This window comes from Macaca mulatta, chromosome 6, assembly GCF_049350105.2.
Source record: "Macaca mulatta isolate MMU2019108-1 chromosome 6, T2T-MMU8v2.0, whole genome shotgun sequence".
Classification (NCBI taxonomy): domain Eukaryota; kingdom Metazoa; phylum Chordata; class Mammalia; order Primates; family Cercopithecidae; genus Macaca; species Macaca mulatta.
This window is the reverse complement of record NC_133411.1, coordinates 149,376,907-149,395,291: the sequence shown is the minus strand read 5'-3', so window position 1 is coordinate 149,395,291 and position 18,385 is coordinate 149,376,907. Positions and strand designations below refer to the sequence as shown.

The 18,385-nt window shown below is 40.3% G+C and overlaps 1 protein-coding gene, 1 long non-coding RNA gene and 1 other non-coding gene across 10 annotated transcripts in view; 2 read left to right on the top strand and 1 right to left on the bottom strand.

The window, feature by feature from the left end:
* Positions 1-18,385, bottom strand: part of ANKHD1 (ankyrin repeat and KH domain containing 1) — a 130,095-nt gene that overhangs the window by 2,300 nt on the left and 109,410 nt on the right. For 2 of the 8 annotated variants that reach the window (XM_015141028.3, XM_015141029.3), the window contains 10 exons: positions 16,968-17,142; positions 14,450-14,897; positions 13,816-13,962; positions 12,235-12,384; positions 10,460-12,072; positions 4,679-4,855; positions 2,636-2,836; positions 1,970-2,145; positions 1,162-1,326; positions 396-886 (listed from right to left, as the gene is read on the bottom strand). In XM_015141028.3, coding sequence (XP_014996514.3) covers positions 827-886; positions 1,162-1,326; positions 1,970-2,145; positions 2,636-2,836; positions 4,679-4,855; positions 10,460-12,072; positions 12,235-12,384; positions 13,816-13,962; positions 14,450-14,897; positions 16,968-17,142 — 3,312 coding nt within the window. In that variant the 3' untranslated portion in view covers positions 396-826. Of the gene's footprint in view, positions 1-395; positions 887-1,161; positions 1,327-1,969; positions 2,146-2,635; positions 2,888-4,636; positions 4,856-10,459; positions 12,073-12,234; positions 12,385-13,815; positions 13,963-14,449; positions 14,898-16,967; positions 17,143-18,385 lie in introns of those variants that run through there. The other 6 variants (XM_077937106.1, XM_077937107.1, XR_013394881.1 and 3 more) reach the window with 6 other exon arrangements.
* On the top strand, positions 3,596-8,295 carry LOC144329540 (uncharacterized). Its single transcript, XR_013394894.1, has 2 exons — positions 3,596-4,040; positions 8,126-8,295. It is a non-coding gene; the product is annotated as an uncharacterized LOC144329540 (long non-coding RNA).
* On the top strand, positions 12,830-12,906 carry LOC114679153 (small nucleolar RNA SNORD45). The gene has a single exon (XR_003730831.1). It is a non-coding gene; the product is annotated as a small nucleolar RNA SNORD45 (small nucleolar RNA).

Here is an 18,385-nt window from a genome sequence, read left to right as displayed (position 1 = left end):
GAAGGAACCTGAAGTTGATAATTTGGGTGTCCCTACATTTGTTTAGTGTCATCTGATTTAAATCCAATTGTTCTTATTGACATTCTCAAGATCTACAGAGAAAAAACCTATCAGTGGCCTATCTGCTAGCTAAAGTCAGATAAGACACATTGCCAGAGCTTGAAACTTTCTCATATGTTAAAGGATACAGAAGACAACAAGGGAACAAGGAATGTTTAACACAGAATAAATAGGTAAATAGTCTTAAAAGTGCTTTTTCAAGGCAGTCTAAGAAGGGACTCAAGTGTTAAATGTGAGAAGCCTGTTACAAATATAGTATTAACCATCTGGTTCAATATAATGTGGATTGGGTGGTACCTGCATGACCACTGAAAGGATCACACCCCACTTCTAAAGACTGTTCATCTTTTTATTGAATATTCTGGTAAATATTTCACATTAATACAGGCTACATTACGTAGAGCCACTATATGACAAGAAATTTACTCAACTTTTTCCTTTTAAGTATGTAAACAATTATACATGTATTTATCACCCTAAAAGGTTGAAACATGTAATCAACTAATTCTCTTCTGCATACAAGTAGTATTCAGTATGTTTAGCCAAAAGCACTAAGGTCATATGATCTTAAGTTCAAAATGGCTAAACTAACCAGAGAACATAACCAGGTGGATAGGAAATCAATTTGTTCTTATACAATGGGCAATCAAATTTCCATTGCTAAAGCCTCAGAGAAAATTTCTTAGGCACATTAAAAAAAAATCCCCATGGTTCTTCCAAGGTCATAGGTTTCTTAAACAAGGCTAAAGAGTAAAGACCTTCTAACTTAGTTGACATATTTGAGATGCATGTTTCCAATATGAGGTGCCCACGTGCCAGGCCAAATCTGAAAAGGGGGAGGAAAAATTGGAATTTCTAATTAGGAATCTTTAGACAGTTACAAAATGAATATATAAATGCAATGGCAATTCACTGTTTCTGCCTAGGAAGAATACACATATATGAAATAAAGTGTTCAGTAGCATCATCTTGATATTGAAAAAGCAATCCAGATCGAAATGGTCAATTATGACTTTTGATATTCAATACTTATACTTCTCACAAAACAAAAAGAATGATGTGATAAATCTAAAAAATAAAAGAGCATTAAGCCCATTTTACCTGCTGGGCATCAGTGCATTCAGTTGAATTTTGGATAACTTTTATCATAGGGTTCCAAGCAGGATCTGGGTTGTGAAGTCCATTAAACAGAGGGCCTCCTGGAACATCAGCAAGCTGAGGATGAGAGGGTATTATGGTGCCTCCATACATGGAAATTGGCAGACCCTAAAACAGCAGGAAAAAAGATTTAATCCTAAAATTACTATAAATCCCATAATAGCAGCTTAGACTTCTCTAATTTTCCTCATTTAAAGAACTCCAAAAGATCCTATAAGTACAGTATGGCAGTGTTGAGAAAACAAAATGTTTATCTGCATCTGCAAGGCTTTTCAACAAAAAAGAAGAGAGAGAAAAAAACTAAATCCAACATGAAATCATCAGGACATTTCTCATATTTGATAAAAATAACCTCAACTAACTTTCCCATATTTTAGTTTCATGAATAAGCTTAAGCTAAGAAGAAAATGGGAACTCCACATGATTGCTTGCCAACATAAAGCTGTCAGAGCAGACAAGAAAGCATTAGTGAACTCATGGCCAGCTTTTAAGATGGGTAGAGGCCTCTCCCAAAGCTGTAGCAGCAGAACACAAACTGGCAAAACCCAAATCCCTCAGATGTTTTCGGGGGATGGGGATATCTTCAGGATGAACTACTGTGGACAATGCTATGCACTCTTGAAATTGAGCAAAAGATCTAGCAAAGCCACAGAAACAAAAGAGAGCATTATTTCAATACAAAGTATTCCTTAACGTGACTACACTGGCTGACAAAGTGTCAAACAAGTTACAGTGATGTTTGTCAACTCACTTTAGAAAAATCCACAAAACCGCTTGCCATAGGCTGATGAAAAATGTTAGAGGGGGCTACCATTCCAGAATCATCTCTCTCCATTGGTTGATGTTGGGAGAATGTGCTTGGGTCTGATAATTGCTGATGCATTGGATGGTTCCCCATCACAGATTGCGACCAACCTGATAAGCCTTCTGGAAAGGATAATTGAAAACAAAGTTTTATATTTATTTGGATAAAACAACAAAACATTACTACTGTTATTACCAAACGTTACCAAATGTTATTGAAATCTTTCCTCTGAAGAGCTCAAAGCATATTTATCACAGTCTTGCTAGCCAAAGAAACCAGTTCCTGAAAAACTAGGTAAAGTCCTCTGAATACTCCACTTTACCCTGTCTTTCAAAAGATTAAGTGCTGTCTGAAAGAACTCAAATGATTACTTAAGAGAGAAAGGACACACACTTTGAATCTTTTGTTTCTGATCAACTCTATGTATTACCTCAACCAATATTCCAGACTCTGAAATTGAATTAACTCCTCAAAGACATAAACACCCTTCCCTAATTGAGTGTTAAACAAAGGAACTAAGTTTTTTTTTGTTTTTCTAAGGAACTAAGTTTTACTGGCAAACCTACAACTTACTTAAGATATCCCTCCAGAGAGAGAGCAAGGCAATTGTACCTGACACAGCATTGACACCAAATGACCAGATTCCACTGTGTCCAACGGGAGCGACAAAACTGGTCCCCACCGGGGCTTGTGCAACAGACCCTCCTTGCCGAATTCGGGCCAGTCTCTCTGTTCCAATTGGGGGAGGTATCTTTCGATCCTGACTGGCACTGACTCCTTTTGGTTGGCCCAATGTTGGTGGGGCAGAAGTGGCTGAAAGAGGTGAAGATGATTCCGAAGAAACAGATGGAATAGGAGAGTCACCTGGTGGCAAAATATTTCTCTATTGTTTTATTACATATAAAAACTATAAGAATATGAGAAACCTTGTCGGAAAGATCTATTCCACAACATAGGTTCTGTAAAGAAATTTTCATTTTAAAAGAACATTCAAATAAAATATAATTTTATAAACATTATCCTATGCTACTTCTGCCTATAATAAGTATACAATAGTCTAAAAAATGTTTTCCCAACTGAACTAAACAATGCTAGAAAGGAAGCAGGACACATTTGCTTTTATTCTAGCTCTAAATAATCTTCTCAAAACATTATTGTCACTTTTTCTTTTTTGAGACAGAGTTTCGCTCTTGTTGCCCAGGCTGGAGTGCAATGGTGTGATCTCGGCTCACCACAACCTCTGCCTCCTGGGTTCAAGCGATTCTCCTGCCTCAGCCTCCCGAGTAGCTAGGATTACAGGCATGCACCACCTCACCCAGCTAATTTTGTATTTTCAGTAGAGACGGGGTTTCTCCATGTTGGTCAGGCTGGTCTCGAACTCCTGACCTCAGGTAATCTGCCCGTCTCAGCCTCCCAAAGTGCTGGGATTACAGATGTGTGCCACCGCGCCCGGCCACATTTTAAAATTAACTTAAATGTGGCAATATTTGCACAGTACCTAGCATATTTTCTAGAAAACATCTGGTGACCCTTTATACCTGTTAGTCTTTCTTTGTTCCCTTTCTACAGCCCTTTTTTTTTTCTTTAAGGAAATAAGGTCAAATGTTAGCAAAGCATTATATGATTTTGATTCACAGCTTTGCTTCTTAATGGAACCCTTGGGTGATTTGGGTAATTTTCCTTGTCAAAAAAGTCAATACTGACTACCTCATGATGCTCATTAAAAAAAAAAAAAATCCAATTCTGTTCAATTCCACATACTTCATCTGTTCTAAACATTGAAATAAACAGAACGAAGGGGCCAGGCAGGTGGCTCACGCCTGTAATCTCAGCACTTTGGGAGGCTGAGGCAGGCGGATCACCCAAGGTTAGGAGTTTGAGACCAGCCTGGCCAATATAGTGAAACCCTGTCTCTACTAAAAATATAAAAATTAGCCAGGCATAGTGGCAGGCACCTGTAATCCCAGCTGCTCGGGAGGCTGAGGCAGGAGAATCGCTTGAGCCTGGGAGGCAGAAGGTGGAGTGAGCCAAGATCACGCTACCGCACTCCACCCAGAGCAACAGAGCAAGACACTGTCTCAATCAATCAATCAATCAATCAATCAATAGAACAAAGGAATATTTTAACTTATTAAAGGCAATACAGTTTCATAAAATGTAAAAATACATGAGAAATCACACCAAACTGACCATATACATAAATTCAACTTCTTTCCAGATTTAAGAAATAATTTTATAACACTGCTTCCAAAGGGTCCTTTTGCAAAACTACTTGCAGTACTTTTTTTTTTTTTTTTTTTAAATAGGGACAGGGTCTTGCTGTTGCCCAGGCTGGTCACCAACTGCTGGGCTCAAGCGATCCTCTTGCCTAGGCCTCCCAAAGTGCTGGGATTATAGGTGTCAGCCACTGCACCCAGTCTAGTACCTCTTTTCTTGATCCAAGTTCTAGGGTAAAACATTTTTGGCTTGAAAGAATAATTCTCAAGTTTTCTATGCTACAAATGACTGACAATTTTTTCACATGACCACAGAACAAACCTTGGGCATCTGTATACCATTTAGTTTACTAAAGTTACAACATGGTGTTATAGCTGAAATAAATGATTTAATAACTTATTCAAAACTCTTTGGGAAGAGTTCCGCCAGGATTCCTACATGAGTTTGAGGCGCTTGTCCAAGGATGGGGAGAAAAATGTTGTCTGTTGAAACTAGGAGTCCCAACAGGAGCTGGCCCTTGCAGGAAAACCCTTGTTCCTGGTATGCCGGAAAAACTTGTCAGAGGAGCAGAAGAGGAAGATGGGGAGCTGCCTGATGGGTCAATGGATGGTAACCCTGAAATAAAACAGGTCCAAGACATCCAATTAGCTAAAACTTTAAAACTGAAAGCTCAAGAAGACTTCCACCAAGGTGAGATAAGCTGTAAAAATAACCAAACAAATAAATAAAAGATAGCATGTGGCTCATTTTCATAGACCACAGCAAAAATAATCCATCTATGTGATACTGTATGGCCAAATCCATTTTTTTTCTTACAGTCCAGAAGAATATTGCCAAACAGCACTATATACAGAAAAATGGGCTCAATGTTTAAGAGTGTCAGTCACCTGGAGTAATGTTCTAGATGAATCTCAAAGCTTTTAAATGGAAGGGATATGAAATGAGACTATGCTGTAACTAAGTAGCGCCCAACAGTAACTTCTGCATTCCCTTTTGTAGTCAATCTCAAAGTACAGCTTTTCATCTATATAACTATAGTCATTTCCTACAGAAGATAAGTAACAAAATCTACCAATGTTTCCTTCCTCACAAGGAGGAAAAGCATACTACTAAGGATAATTTCAGCATTCTATCTGATAGAAAATATCAACAGTTGCAAAATATATCAAAGTTTCTATCTAGCTTGTATAAATCTGAACTTAGCCATCTTCTTAAACTCCATTACTTTCTCTGAAGAATGTATTAGGAAAAGAGGATGAAGGTCTGGAAAAGGATTATGGTTTCTTATTTCAGGAAAAAGATAGTTAATATCAACATTGATTGTCAAAATTTCTTTTAAGCAGGTCTCATTTTCAGTTTGATTTCCCCATCATTAAAAAAAATGACTTTGAGATGTAATTCACATACTATATAATTCACCCATTTAAAGTATATAATTCACTGGATTTTAGTATATTCACAGGATTATGCAACCATCACCACAATCAATGTTAGAACATTTTTGTCTCCCTTAAAAGAAACTCCATACGCATTACCTGTCATTCACTGGGTCCTCACCCTCATATTTCCATTTCTTTCTTTTTTTTTTTTTTTGAGACAGAGTCTCGCTCTGTCAACCAAGCTGGAGTGCAGTGGCGCGATCTCGGCTCACTGCAAGCTCCGCCTCCTGGGTTCATGCCATTCTCCTGCCTCAGCCTCCCGAGTAGCTGGGACTACAGGCATCCACCACCACACCCGGCTAATTTTTTGTATTTTTAGTAGAGACGGGGTTTCCCCATGTTGGCTAGGATGAGCTCGATCTCCTGACCTTATGATCCGCCCACCTTGACCTCCCAAAGTGCTGGGATTACAGGCATAAGCCACTGTGCCTGGCCTCATATTTCCATTTCTAAGCAATCACTAATCTTTTGTCTCTATAGATTTGCCTACTCTGGACATGTGGGTAACTTAATGCATTTCCTACTTATTTCAGACTTTCATTATCGTGGTAGGCAACAGTAGGCAATTATTACTTTGTGCTTTCCTGGACAAAAAAAATTAAATTTTCTAGTGCTAACCAAAGTAGATGTTAGCAAAATCTAGAGGTAGTGAGAATACTGAATGTGGCTTTAAAAAGTCTGTAAGTAGGAAATGAATCATTTCTTTTGTTTTTTACTGAAATGAATAATTTTTATAATAACCTCATTTTGTTTGTTTGTTTGTTTTTGTTTTGAGACAGGGTCTTGCTCTGTCACTCAGGCTAGAGTGCAGTGGTGTGATCACAGCTCACTGCAGCCTCAACTGCTGGGCTCAAGCAATCCTCTTGCCTAGCCCCACTGAGTAGCTGGGACTACAAACGTGTGCCACCACACTGAGCTAATTTTTTTTTTTTTTTTAGATGGAGTCTTGCTCTGTCACCCAGGCTGGAGTCCAGTGGCGTGATCTTGGCTCACTGCAAGCTCTGCCTCCTGGGTTCACGCCATTCCCCTGCCTCAGCCTCCCGAGTAGCTGGGACTACAGGTGACCGCCACCACGCCCGGCTAATTTTTTTGTATTTTAAGTAGAGACAGGGTTTCACCGTGTTAGCCAGGATGGTCTCGATCTCCTGACCTCATGATCCGCCCGCCTCAGCCTCCCAAAGTGTTGGGATTACAGGCGTGAGCCACCGCACCTGGCCCCACTCTGAGCTAAGTTTTAAATTTATTTTTTATCGAGATAGGGTCCCACTATGCTGCCCAGGGTGGTCTCGAACTCCTGGGTTCAAGTGATCCTCCTGACTTGGCCTTCCAAAGTACTCAAATTACAGATGTGAGCCACTACACCTGGCCACTGTCAATATTTTTACAGTGAAATCTGTCAGTCTTTTGTAAAGATCATGATAGCCTTTTTTTTTTTGGAGACAGAATCTCGCTCTGTTGCCCAGGCTGAGTACAGTGGCACAATCTCGGCTCACTGAAACCTCTGCCTCCCAGGTTCAAGCAATTCTCCTGCCTCAGCCTACCGAGTAGCTGGGATTACAGGCACCCACCACCATGCCTGGCTAAATTCAGTATGTTTGGTAGAGACGGGGGTTTCCCCATGTTGGCCAGGCTGGTCTTGACCTCCTGACTTCAAGTGATCCACTCCATTCAGCCTCCCAAAGTGCTGGGATTACAGGTGTGAGCCACCATACCCAGCTGATAATGACAGCTTTTAAAGATCATGATGTGCATTTTAGGGACATAAATGTAGATGCCACATAAATATACTTTTTATTAGCTTTACTGAGATTTAATTCACAAACCATATAATTTACTCATTTGAAGTTATACTATTCAGTAGCTTTTTGTATATTCACAGAATTGTGCATTCATGACCACATCAATTTTAGAACATTTCTGTTATCCTAAAAAGAAACTCTGAAGCTGAGCATGGTGGCTCACACCCGCAATCATATCTCTTTGGCATGCCAAGGTAGAATAAGTGCTTGAAGCCCAGGAGGTTGAGGCTTCAATGAGCCATGATCACGCCACTGCACTCGAGCCTGGGCAACAGAGTGAGGCCCTGTCTTTAAAAAAAAAAAAAAAGAAAAGAAAAGAAAAGAAAGAAAAGGAAATTCTGCACTCCTAAGCTATCACCTACCCTCCAATCATCCCTTCATTCTAGGTAACCACTAATCTACTTTCTGTCTCTATGGATTTGCTAATCTGGATGTTTCACATAAATAGAATCATAAAATAAACATCTGGTCTTTTGTGACTGGCTTCTTTCATTTAGTAAAATGTTTTCAAAGTTCATCCATATTATAGCATGAATCAGTACTTCTTTTTTTTTTTTTTTTTTGGAGACTGAGTCTTGCTCCGTCGCCAGGCTGGAGTGCAGTGGCGCAATCTCAGCTCACTGCAAACTCCACCTCCCATGTTCAAGTGATTCCCCTGCCTCAGCCTCCTGAGTAGCTGGGACTACAGGAGCGCACCACCACACCCAGCTAATGTTTTGTATTTTAGTAGAGACAGGGTTTTACCATGTTGGCCAGGCTGGTCTCGAACTCCTGACCTCATGATCCGTCCACCTTGGCCTCCCAAAGTGCTGGGATTATAGGCGTGAGCCACCACACCCGGCCCTTTATTTCTTTTTATACCAAATACAAAATATTACGTTCTATAGATATACCACATTTTGTTTATCTGCTTGTCAGTTAATGAACATTCGGTTGTTTCTACATTTTGGCTATTATGAATAATGTTGCTATGAACATTGGTTTTTCTATAGACATATATCTTCCCTAGGAGTAGAATAATGGGATCATATGATCATTCATGTCTAACTTTCTGAGGAACTGTGAAACTGTTTTTCCAAAGCAGATGTACCATTTTACATTCCTACCTACCGTGTGTGATGGTTTCAATTGTCTCTATATCTTTCCCCATCTTCTTAAGTATTACTATTTTTTTTTTTTTTTCTGACAGTCTCTTTTGTTCCGGCTAGAGTGCTGTGGCATGATTTCAGCTTACTGCAACCTCCGTCTTCTGGGTTCAAGTGATTCTTGTGCCTCAGCCTTGCAAGTAGCTGGGACTACAGACCTGCACCATCATGCCCGGCTATTTTTTATATTTTTAGTAGAGACGGGGTTTCACCATATTGGCCAGGCTGTTCTCAAACTCCTGACCTCATGTAAACCCCTCGCCTCAGCTTCCCAAAGTGCTGGGATTGCAGGCATGAACCACCAAGCTCAGTCAGTATTACTACCTCTTACCTGAAAACTAGGAAAGTAAACTATATCCATGAAAAGAGCATCAACAAAAGAAACCATACAAGCAGTTAAGAAATGGGGCCAAGCTTATTAATCCCAGGACCTAGAAGGAAGGTCAAGGATTAATGCTTTCTATCACATCCTGGGTACTGGCAATGAGCTCTTCTTTCACCCTGAGGCTTCTCAAATTCTATACTACTTTCCCCAAATGAAAAGTCATAATATATGCCTATTTACAGAGAGGAAGGGAAAAAAATTTAGAGAATATTTTGGACCACAGATAGCCATATGCAGCCTTCTATTTCTATTTGAAATACAATATAACAACTATATTTTCCTGAATAGACAAGTAAATGGAAACATATCTGAAATGAAAGCTAAGGCTATGCCATATTCATAACTCACAAATAATTTTAAACAACATTGATCAGTTTATAATTAGCAACAAGGTAGCATGGGATATGGGGCAGTTTTCCAACTGGAAGAGAAATGCTAAGAGGCAATAGTGCCACATTCTGGGTCAGTCATATTTTTAATTTGTTTTTCAGAACACTGCAGATTAGACTAAAATTTGGCTCTTAAACTACAGAAAATAGATTCTGGTTCTCCAAATATCTCCAAGCCAAAACTGACCTCAAATCTGTCTATATATTTCTCATAATGCCTCAGCAGCTAATTTATAATTTCAAAGAAGCAATAGCTAAATCTATGTTGGTCTTTCAAAAGTAAGAGCCTATAAATGACTGGGTCTCTTCAAATAGCTGTATCTAGGCTGGGCGCAGTGGCTCATGCCTGTAATCCTAGCACTTTGGGAGGCCAAGGCAGGCGGATATTGCCTGACCTCAGGAGTTCGAGACCAGCCTGGGCAACATGGCGAAACCCTGTCTATTAAAATACAAAAAATTAGCCGGGCATGGTGGCGCATGCCTGTAGTCCCAGCTACTTGAGAGGCTGAGGCACGAGAAATGCTTGAGCCTAGGAGGTGGAGGTAGAAGTGAGCTGAGACTGAGCCACTGCACTCCAGCCTGGGTGACAGAGTGAGACCCTGTCTCAAAAAAATAAAACAAAATAATAAAAATAAAAAATAAAATACATAAAAAACGAATAGCTACACCTAAAATAAACAACACAGAGTACTAGTAAACAATGTAAATTATGAACTGGTGCCTAAACACCTTTGCAACTTCAATTTTTTAAATCTAAGAAATGCAAACAATCACTATGATTTTTTTTAAAGTCTGTAAATTTGGAATCCTTGAAACATCCCTGGAATTTTTTTTTATTAACATGAATAGACACCAATTTTATTAATACGAATAGACACCAAGAAAATGGACTTACACCATGGTGTAACTCCCTTACTATGAGGGACAGAAAGATCATAGAGAGAATCTAAAGCAGCTCATTATATGTGAGTGATTTACCTCTTGCTACTTTTTTTGTCCACTTAAGGTGAGATTAGGCCATAGGCGCTCCAAACTGAACTGCAGCAATAGTTAATAACTTACCAACTGGACTAGTAGAAACTCGCTGGGAAGGTGGTCTGAAGCCAGGTGCCTTTGAGTTATCAGGATGCATGTTTTCCAAGTGTCCAAGCACTGAGTTACCCAGGAACGCTGACTGAACAGTGAAAGAGGCATCTGCAGCCACTCGTGAGGACAGTGGACCATCTCCCCAGCCCTGGTTAGATGGCACCTGACTACTATCAAAAAGACTGCTGAAGTGATTGAAAAGTGTGGCTGGGCCAAATGTAGGTGGCAAAGATTTATTTGCTGGGTTTATGTGCATCTGAGAACCATTCATAATGTTCACAGCTGAAGAAAGCTGCACTGTAGCTGGTGGGCCTTGAGGTGGTGTTAAAGTAACTGGATTTGTAACAAAAATAGACTGGGGATCCTGGTGAATAGTTGCATTTGGTACCATGGAGTAAAAAGAACCTCTGGGCTGCATTCGATGAGAAACTCGAGGTGCTGGTACAGCTAACTGAGGTAAATTACTGGTGTCCTGATTATCAGCAGCAACCATTCTGGGTGATGTCAAAGTCAATGGAGCAGGTTCTGAGTTAGATGCAAAAGGCATTGACATAGGACTTAAATCACACACACTGGATGGCTGTGCCTCCTCTTGTGTGTTACCGGAAGTAGGAGTGGGACTACTGGATGGGTGAGTTTCTGGAGCTCCCGGGGTGTTGCTGGCAGAGCTACTGCAACTGTTTGCAGCTGAAGATGGGGTACATAGGTTTGCCATGGGCTGGTCCTGTGTGGACACTTTCTCTTTGGTGGGTGGCACAGCAGAGAAAGACTCCATCTTTTGTGAAGAAAGCTGTGCTTGAGAAGTACTTGCAGGTAGAAATGTGGTAGGAGCTTGCCCGCTAGTGATAGGTGCAGAGGAGACAGACGGCAGGGAACTACAAGTGCTTGTCACAGAAGAAATCACTGTTGCTGGAGGACTCGTCTTAGGCACACAGGCAAACAACTGCTTTCTGACTGATGAAGGAGTCCGGGTATTAGTCACACACAGTTGCTGATTGGCAGCAACTACAGAAGAGACAGTGATAGGACAACTGGCAGTAGCTAGTCCAGCAGACTCTGAGGGTAAAACAGTCCCGTTCTGGTTAGGTAGACGGCTTGTGTTATTATGCTTTGGAGAGCTATTTGTGTTGCCAGGATTCACAGGTCTCACTGGGAATGGTCCCCACGTGTTAGGAGAAGGTGAGAAGGTTCCTCCAAACTGGGCCATGGGTAAGCGAGGATGCCGAATCTGCTGCATAGTTTGAGCAGCCAGCAGGGCAAAATGAGGGTGAGGATAAGCTAAGGGTAGAGAAACTGGGAAAGAAGAACGTACATTTGTTGGAACATTCTTATTAAGTTTATTAGCGGGCTGGAACGTAGATAATGTTGTTGCCTGTGAAGTTACAAGAGTTGGAGCACCCAAAGGAAATGCATTTTTACTGGAAGCTGCTGTGGTACCTACTCCAGATGAGAAGTTAGCATGAATTGATTTGGTGCTGGCAGGTGTTCTGATATGATTTTTAGGAATCAAGTCTTCCAGTTCCTTAGCAGGATCTTGAATGAGTGCATTGATTAGTTGAACTGCATATCTTGTTGATTCTGTGCCACCCCTGGGGGAAAAAAAAACAGAAACAAGACCAAAAACATTAAAAAAAGAAAACAAACAGGTAATCTTAACCATCAAATAAAGTTCTTAATTATACCATACCTAACAAAGGTATGCTTCTTATAATTTCTACTCAGAACTAGCAGTATACATTTTGCACAATTACCTTATTGTGATCATTCTCTCGCCATTCTTATCTTTTTGTTTATCCACATCAATATGGGCACCAGTAACATCTTGTATTGCAGTGATGTTGCATCCTCCTCTTCCCATTATCCTGGACACCACTGAGGCTGGAACAGACAATTTCTTTGACCTATAAAATGAAGAATACACATGAACTTATGAAATTAAATGTCTCTTTATTAAAAAAGATGTCTCAGTAAGTATGTTCATGGACATTTTGTAGAATAACATTTCTCAAATGCTAAAGAGGAAATTATTAAAAGTTTTTATTTTAGAAACTGATCTCTTGTAATATTGAATTGAATTTAGTAAAGTTAAAAATTACATTGCCTCTGCAGTTTCAGAGAACCTAACTTTAAAAATTACACTGCCATTTAAAACAAAAATTATATTTAAATCACTCACAATATAAGCATTCAAATCTGCCCAAAATAATACACATCAACTAAACTACAATGACCCTGTTAAAATAGTGAATACCGTATTATTAAAATCCACACAGAATAACCATGCTAGCTTATTCATTTTAAACCAGTATCAACAGCTCATACTTAGCAACAAAAAATAAAGCCTCAGGTCAATGATGAGCTGACATGTATTCTGAATCTAAAGTTGATTATTAGTACTTTAGTTCTAGAATTACTGAGACATGAGAAAGAAAAAAAGAAAGAGAAAGGCTTTACATTTGAACTACATAAAAAGCAACTCAGGTTACCCAAAAAGCCAAAATTTCTTTTTTTTTTTTTTTTTTTTTTTTGAGACGGAGTCTCGCGCTGTGTCACCCAGGCTGGAGTGCAGTGGCACGATCTCGGCTCACTGCAAGCTCCGCCTCCCAGGTTCACGCCATTCTCCCGCCTCAGCCTCCGAGTAGCTGGGACTACAGGCGCCCGCCACCACGCCCGGCTAGTTTTTTGTATTTTTAGTAGAGACGGGGTTTCACCATGTTAGCCAGGATGGTCTCGATCTCCTGACCTCGTGATCCACCCGCCTCGGCCTCCCAAAGTGCTGGGATTACAGGCTTGAGCCACTGCGCCCGGCCCAAAATTTCTTGTGTCATATAAAATATGCATGCAAAATTTATACACTGCTTCTAATTTTACTTTAGCATATTCTGGATTTAGTGTGGCAATGCAGTTTAAAATAATGACTACATTCAAATTATTCATTAATTAACTAGGTAGCCATCTCACATGAGAAAGGGAAAATACATGCAAGTTAAAAAGATGGCCGGGTGCGGTGGTTCAAGCCTGTAATCCCAGCACTTTGGGAGGCCGAGACGGGTGGATCACGAGGTCAGGAGATCGAGACCATCCTGGCTAACACGATGAAACCCCGTCTCTACTAAAAAATACAAAAAACTAGCTGGGCGAGGTGGCGCGTGCCTGTAGTCCTGGCTACTCGGGAGGCTGAGGCAGGAGAATGGCGTGAACCTGGTAGGCGGAGCTTGCAGTGAGCGGAGATCCGGCCACTGCACTCCAGCCTGGGCGACAGAGCGAGACTCCGTCTCAAAAAAAAAAAAAAGAAAAAAGAAAGTTAAAAAGACGGAACTAATTCTATTTACCTTCGTACAACTTCTTTCCACCCTTCTTCTCTTTTCTGACCCCTTTTAGGGCTAGTGAGATTCAGCTTTATGTTTGGAGAGCTTAATGGCAATGACACTGTCTTATAGCTGGTTGACAAGGAATTAGGATTCACTTCACCTTCAAGTCTAAGAAGAGACAAATAGCAAGTACAATAAAAGATAAGTTTTAAGATAGAAACTCAAGGGAATATTCCTTTATAGCCAGAGTTATGCTGAAATATTCGTATTAAACTTTGGCACATCAAATAATCAATGAGTCAGAAAAACAGAAATAGAGCAAAGAGCCCATCATTTATTTTAGTATTAAAATGGATTCAGATGCCAAAAATTAGACCAAAATCAATAAAAATGACATAGTTAGATAAAATCAAAGCATACAAATACTTTCAACTTCAGACTATGAATCCTATAAATATTTCTAATAATCTCATTTCCCAACTAGCACATGATCAAGAGGACATGGGTGAATTTCAGTTTTGAATATTGAAGACAGATAATGTGGTAGAATTCAATTGTTTAACACAACTTGTACTTGGATAATATACTTCAAATTCTTGTGCCAGGCATGAAGAAGGAAAGGTGCAGGTAGAGTTAACAAATCAGAAACATTTACCTTGTCTGAGTTTTGGAAGTAGCAGTACTTGTCTTTTCTTCTTGGGAATGAAGGAGCAGTGAGGGGTATTTAGAGGAATTCACATCCATCACAAAATTTAACTCTTGGCTTTTACCACCACTGCTACTCTCACTGTTGCAGTCTGTGCTGTCCAAGTTATCTGAATCACTATTCCCACCTGCACCACCACCTCTAGGTTCTCCATTTATTTTATTTTTATCTGCCTTTTGTTGGGCTAAAGACATATGTTGTTCTGGTAAAATTAAATGTGCTGTAGGAGGGGTTTCTTTTGTTTTGTTCTTCTTATTTTTCCGATTGGCGCTGGGAGTTGTCACCACGTTGGCCCGTTTTTTCCCAAACACATTTGTGAATGTTGCAGATGTTGCAGAGATTCCAATTGTGGTGGTGGTGGTTGCACTAGGAGGTTCTATGGGAACTTCTTGCTCCACTGAAATGGTTAAAAAGAATAAAAATCATACTGAGAGTCACAGATCTCAAAACAAATTCTGACAGAATATATTTGATAATTCATAATAATTCAGACTTTTACATCATATTTTCCTTTCACCAGTATTCACTAAGAAATAAAAAAATCTTTATTTATTCATTTTTTTGAGATGGAGTCTTGCTGTGTCGCCCAGGCTAGAATGGAGTGGTGCGATATCGGCTCACTGCAACCTCTGCCTCCCGGGTAGCTGGGACTACAGGCACACGCCACCATGCCCGGCTAATTTTTGTACTTTTAGTAGAGATGGGGTTTCACCATGTTGGCCAGGCCAGTCTCAAACTCCTGACCTTGTGATCCACCCGGCTTGGCCTCTCAAAGTGCTGGGATTACAGGCGTGAGCCACTGCACCCAGGTGAAATAAAGCAATCTTTTACTGTGGCCAGGCGCAGTGGCTCATGCCTGTAATTCCAGCACTTTGGGAGGCCAAGGCAGGTGGATTGATTACTTGAGCTCAGGAGTTCAAGACCAGCCTGGGCAACATAATGAAATCTTGTCTCTACAAAAATTAGCTGGGGGTGGTGGTGCACACCTGTCGTCTCCGCTACTTGGGAGGCTGAGGTGGGAGGATCACCTGAACCTGGGGAGCAGAGGTTGCAGTGAGCCGAGATTGCGCCACTGCACTCCAGTCTGGGTGGCAGAGGGAGACCTCATCTCAAAAAAACACACAAAAAAAATCTTCACTGTTGTTAGCCTAATAAATAATTTACTATTTTTTTTTTTTTTTTTTTTTTTTTTTTTTTTTTTTTTTTTTGAGACGGAGTCTCGTTCTGTCGCCCAGGCTGGAGTGCAGTGGCCGGATCTCAGCTCACTGCAAGCTCCGCCTCCCGGGTTCACGCCATTCTCCTGCCTCAGCCTCCCGAGTAGCTGGGACTACAGGCGCCCGCCACCTCGCCCGGCTAGTTTTTTTTGTATTTTTTAGTAGAGACGGGGTTTCACCGTGTTAGCCAGGATAGTCTCGATCTCCTGACCTCGTGATCCACCCGTCTCGGCCTCCCAAAGTGCTGGGATTACAGGCTTGAGCCACCGCGCCCGGCCTAATAATTTACTATTATTTGTTGTTAGAACAAATATACAATATATTTTCTTGTCTAAGGTAGTATAGGACACATATATTAGCAATATTCTTAATATTCTTTTTTTTTTTTTTTTTTGGCTCCTGTCACCCAGGCTGGAGTGCAATGGTGTGAACTTGGCTTACCACTTCCGCCTCCCGGGTTCAAGCAATTCTCCTGCCTTAGCCTCCTGAGTAGCTGGGATTACAGGCATGTGCCACCATGCCTGCAATGCCAGGCTAATTTTGTATTTTTTTTTTTTTTAGTAGAGACGGGGTTTCACAATATTGGTCAGGGTGGTCTCACACTCCTGACCTTGTGATCCGCTCTTGGCCTCCCAAAGTGCTGGGATTACAGGCATGAGCCACCACACCCGGCCCAATATTCTTAATATTCTTAATTCTAGTCTCATGAACCCAAACCACAATATAGTTTGAATTTAGGACACTTTTCAAATTGTATTTTAGAATTAGAATTCAAGTAGAACAAAATTATTTCCCTACTACAAGCACTGCCAGACAGTACAATAAATAACTCTTTGAGAGTACTAAACCCATCTTTACTGACATTTCAGGCCTCTATATCCTTGAGCCTGAATCTCAGCTAAAAATAAACTGAGAAACTGTACTTCTAATCAGTAGAGGAAGAGTTACAGAAGAATCTCAAAAAATGGTTGCAAACCTCTTACTATATTGCTTTTAGTATATATGCTATGTTTTACAAGGTGACTTAAATTACAACTGAATTTCTTCAAATTATGTGCTTGCTTTCTCCTTGTTTCTCTGTATTAATTTGCAATGCAAAACACTTAGAAATACTTACTAAAAAGTCATTGTCTATTTCAGATTAATAAAGTAATCAAATGTTTAACTAGAGTTAACTAGAGCAAAGAGCACTCAAAATGAAGTTGATAAACAAAGGAGAATTTTCTCATTAATTCAGATGGTTTGTTTCTCACCATCTTCATCATTCTCCTCTTCATCTTCATCCTCTGGTAGTTCTGAATTCTCCTTAGGTTTGTTTTCTTCATCTTCCTCCTGTTTCCTTTTCTGTTCCTCTTTTTTCTTTTTTCTCTTTTCTTTTCTTTTTTCTCTTTTAGCGGCAAGAGCCTGCTTTCTGCTCTCTTCTCTTGACTGCAAATAAAGCAGGTATATAATTTTACCAATAAGGCAGTAATGTAAAATAAAGAATGAAATGATATTTTTGTTTATGATACACAGGGATCTTCATGGATGTTATTCTCAAAACACATTTATAAATGCCATCAAGAAAAAATAAACTGGACGCTATCAAAATTAAAAACTTTTGTACTTCAGAGGAATCATCAAGAAAGTAAAAAATCAGCTGGGTGTGGTGGCTCACACCTGTAATCCCAGCACTTTGAGAGGCCAAGGTTGGTGGATCACCTGAGGTCAGGAGTTCGAGACTAATGTAGCCAACATGGTGAAACCCCATCTCTACTAAAAATACAAAAATTAGCTGGGTGTGCTAGCACGGACTTGTAGTCTCAGCTACTCGAGAGGCTGAGGCAGGACAATCACTTGAACCTGGGAGGCAGAGGTTGCAATGAGCCAAGATCATGCCACCACCGCACTCTAACCTGGGCGACAGAGTGAGACTGTCTCAAAAAAAAAAAAAAGGTAAAAAGTCAACCTATAAAATGGGACAAATATTTTTGCAAATCATACAACTGGTAAGGGACTTGTATCTATAATATATAAAAAAAATCTTACAACTCATGAATGAAGACAGTCCATTTAAAAAACAGATTATGAAAACATCAAGTTATATGCAGGCTGGGCATGGTAGTTCATGCCTGTAATATAAGCACTTTGGGAGACTGAGGAGGAAAGACTGCTTGAGCCCAGGAGTTTGAGACCAGCCTGGGCAATATAGCAAGATCCCATCTCTGTAAAAAAATAAGAAAATTAGCCAGGCATGGTGACCTATGCCTGTAGTTCCAGCTACTTGGGAGGCAGGAGGATTGCATGTGCCCAGGAGTTTGAGGCTCTAGTGAGCTATCATCATGCCACTGCACTCAGCCTTGGCAACAGAGTAAGACCCTGTCTCTAAAAAAAAAGAAAAGAAAAAAATTAATTTAAAAAAATTCCAAATTATACATTTTAAATATACACAAATTTTTATTTGTCAAATATACCTCAATAAAACTATTTTTTAAAAATAGAAAAAGGAGGGCCGGGCGCGGTGGCTCACGCCTGTAATCCCAGCACTTTGGGAGGCCGAGGTGGGCGGATCACGAGGTCAGGAGATCGAGACCATCCTGGCTAACACGGTGAAACCCTGTCTCTACCAAAAATACAAAAAATTAGCCGGGCGTGGTGGCGGGCGCCTGTAGTCCCAGCTACTCTACCCAGG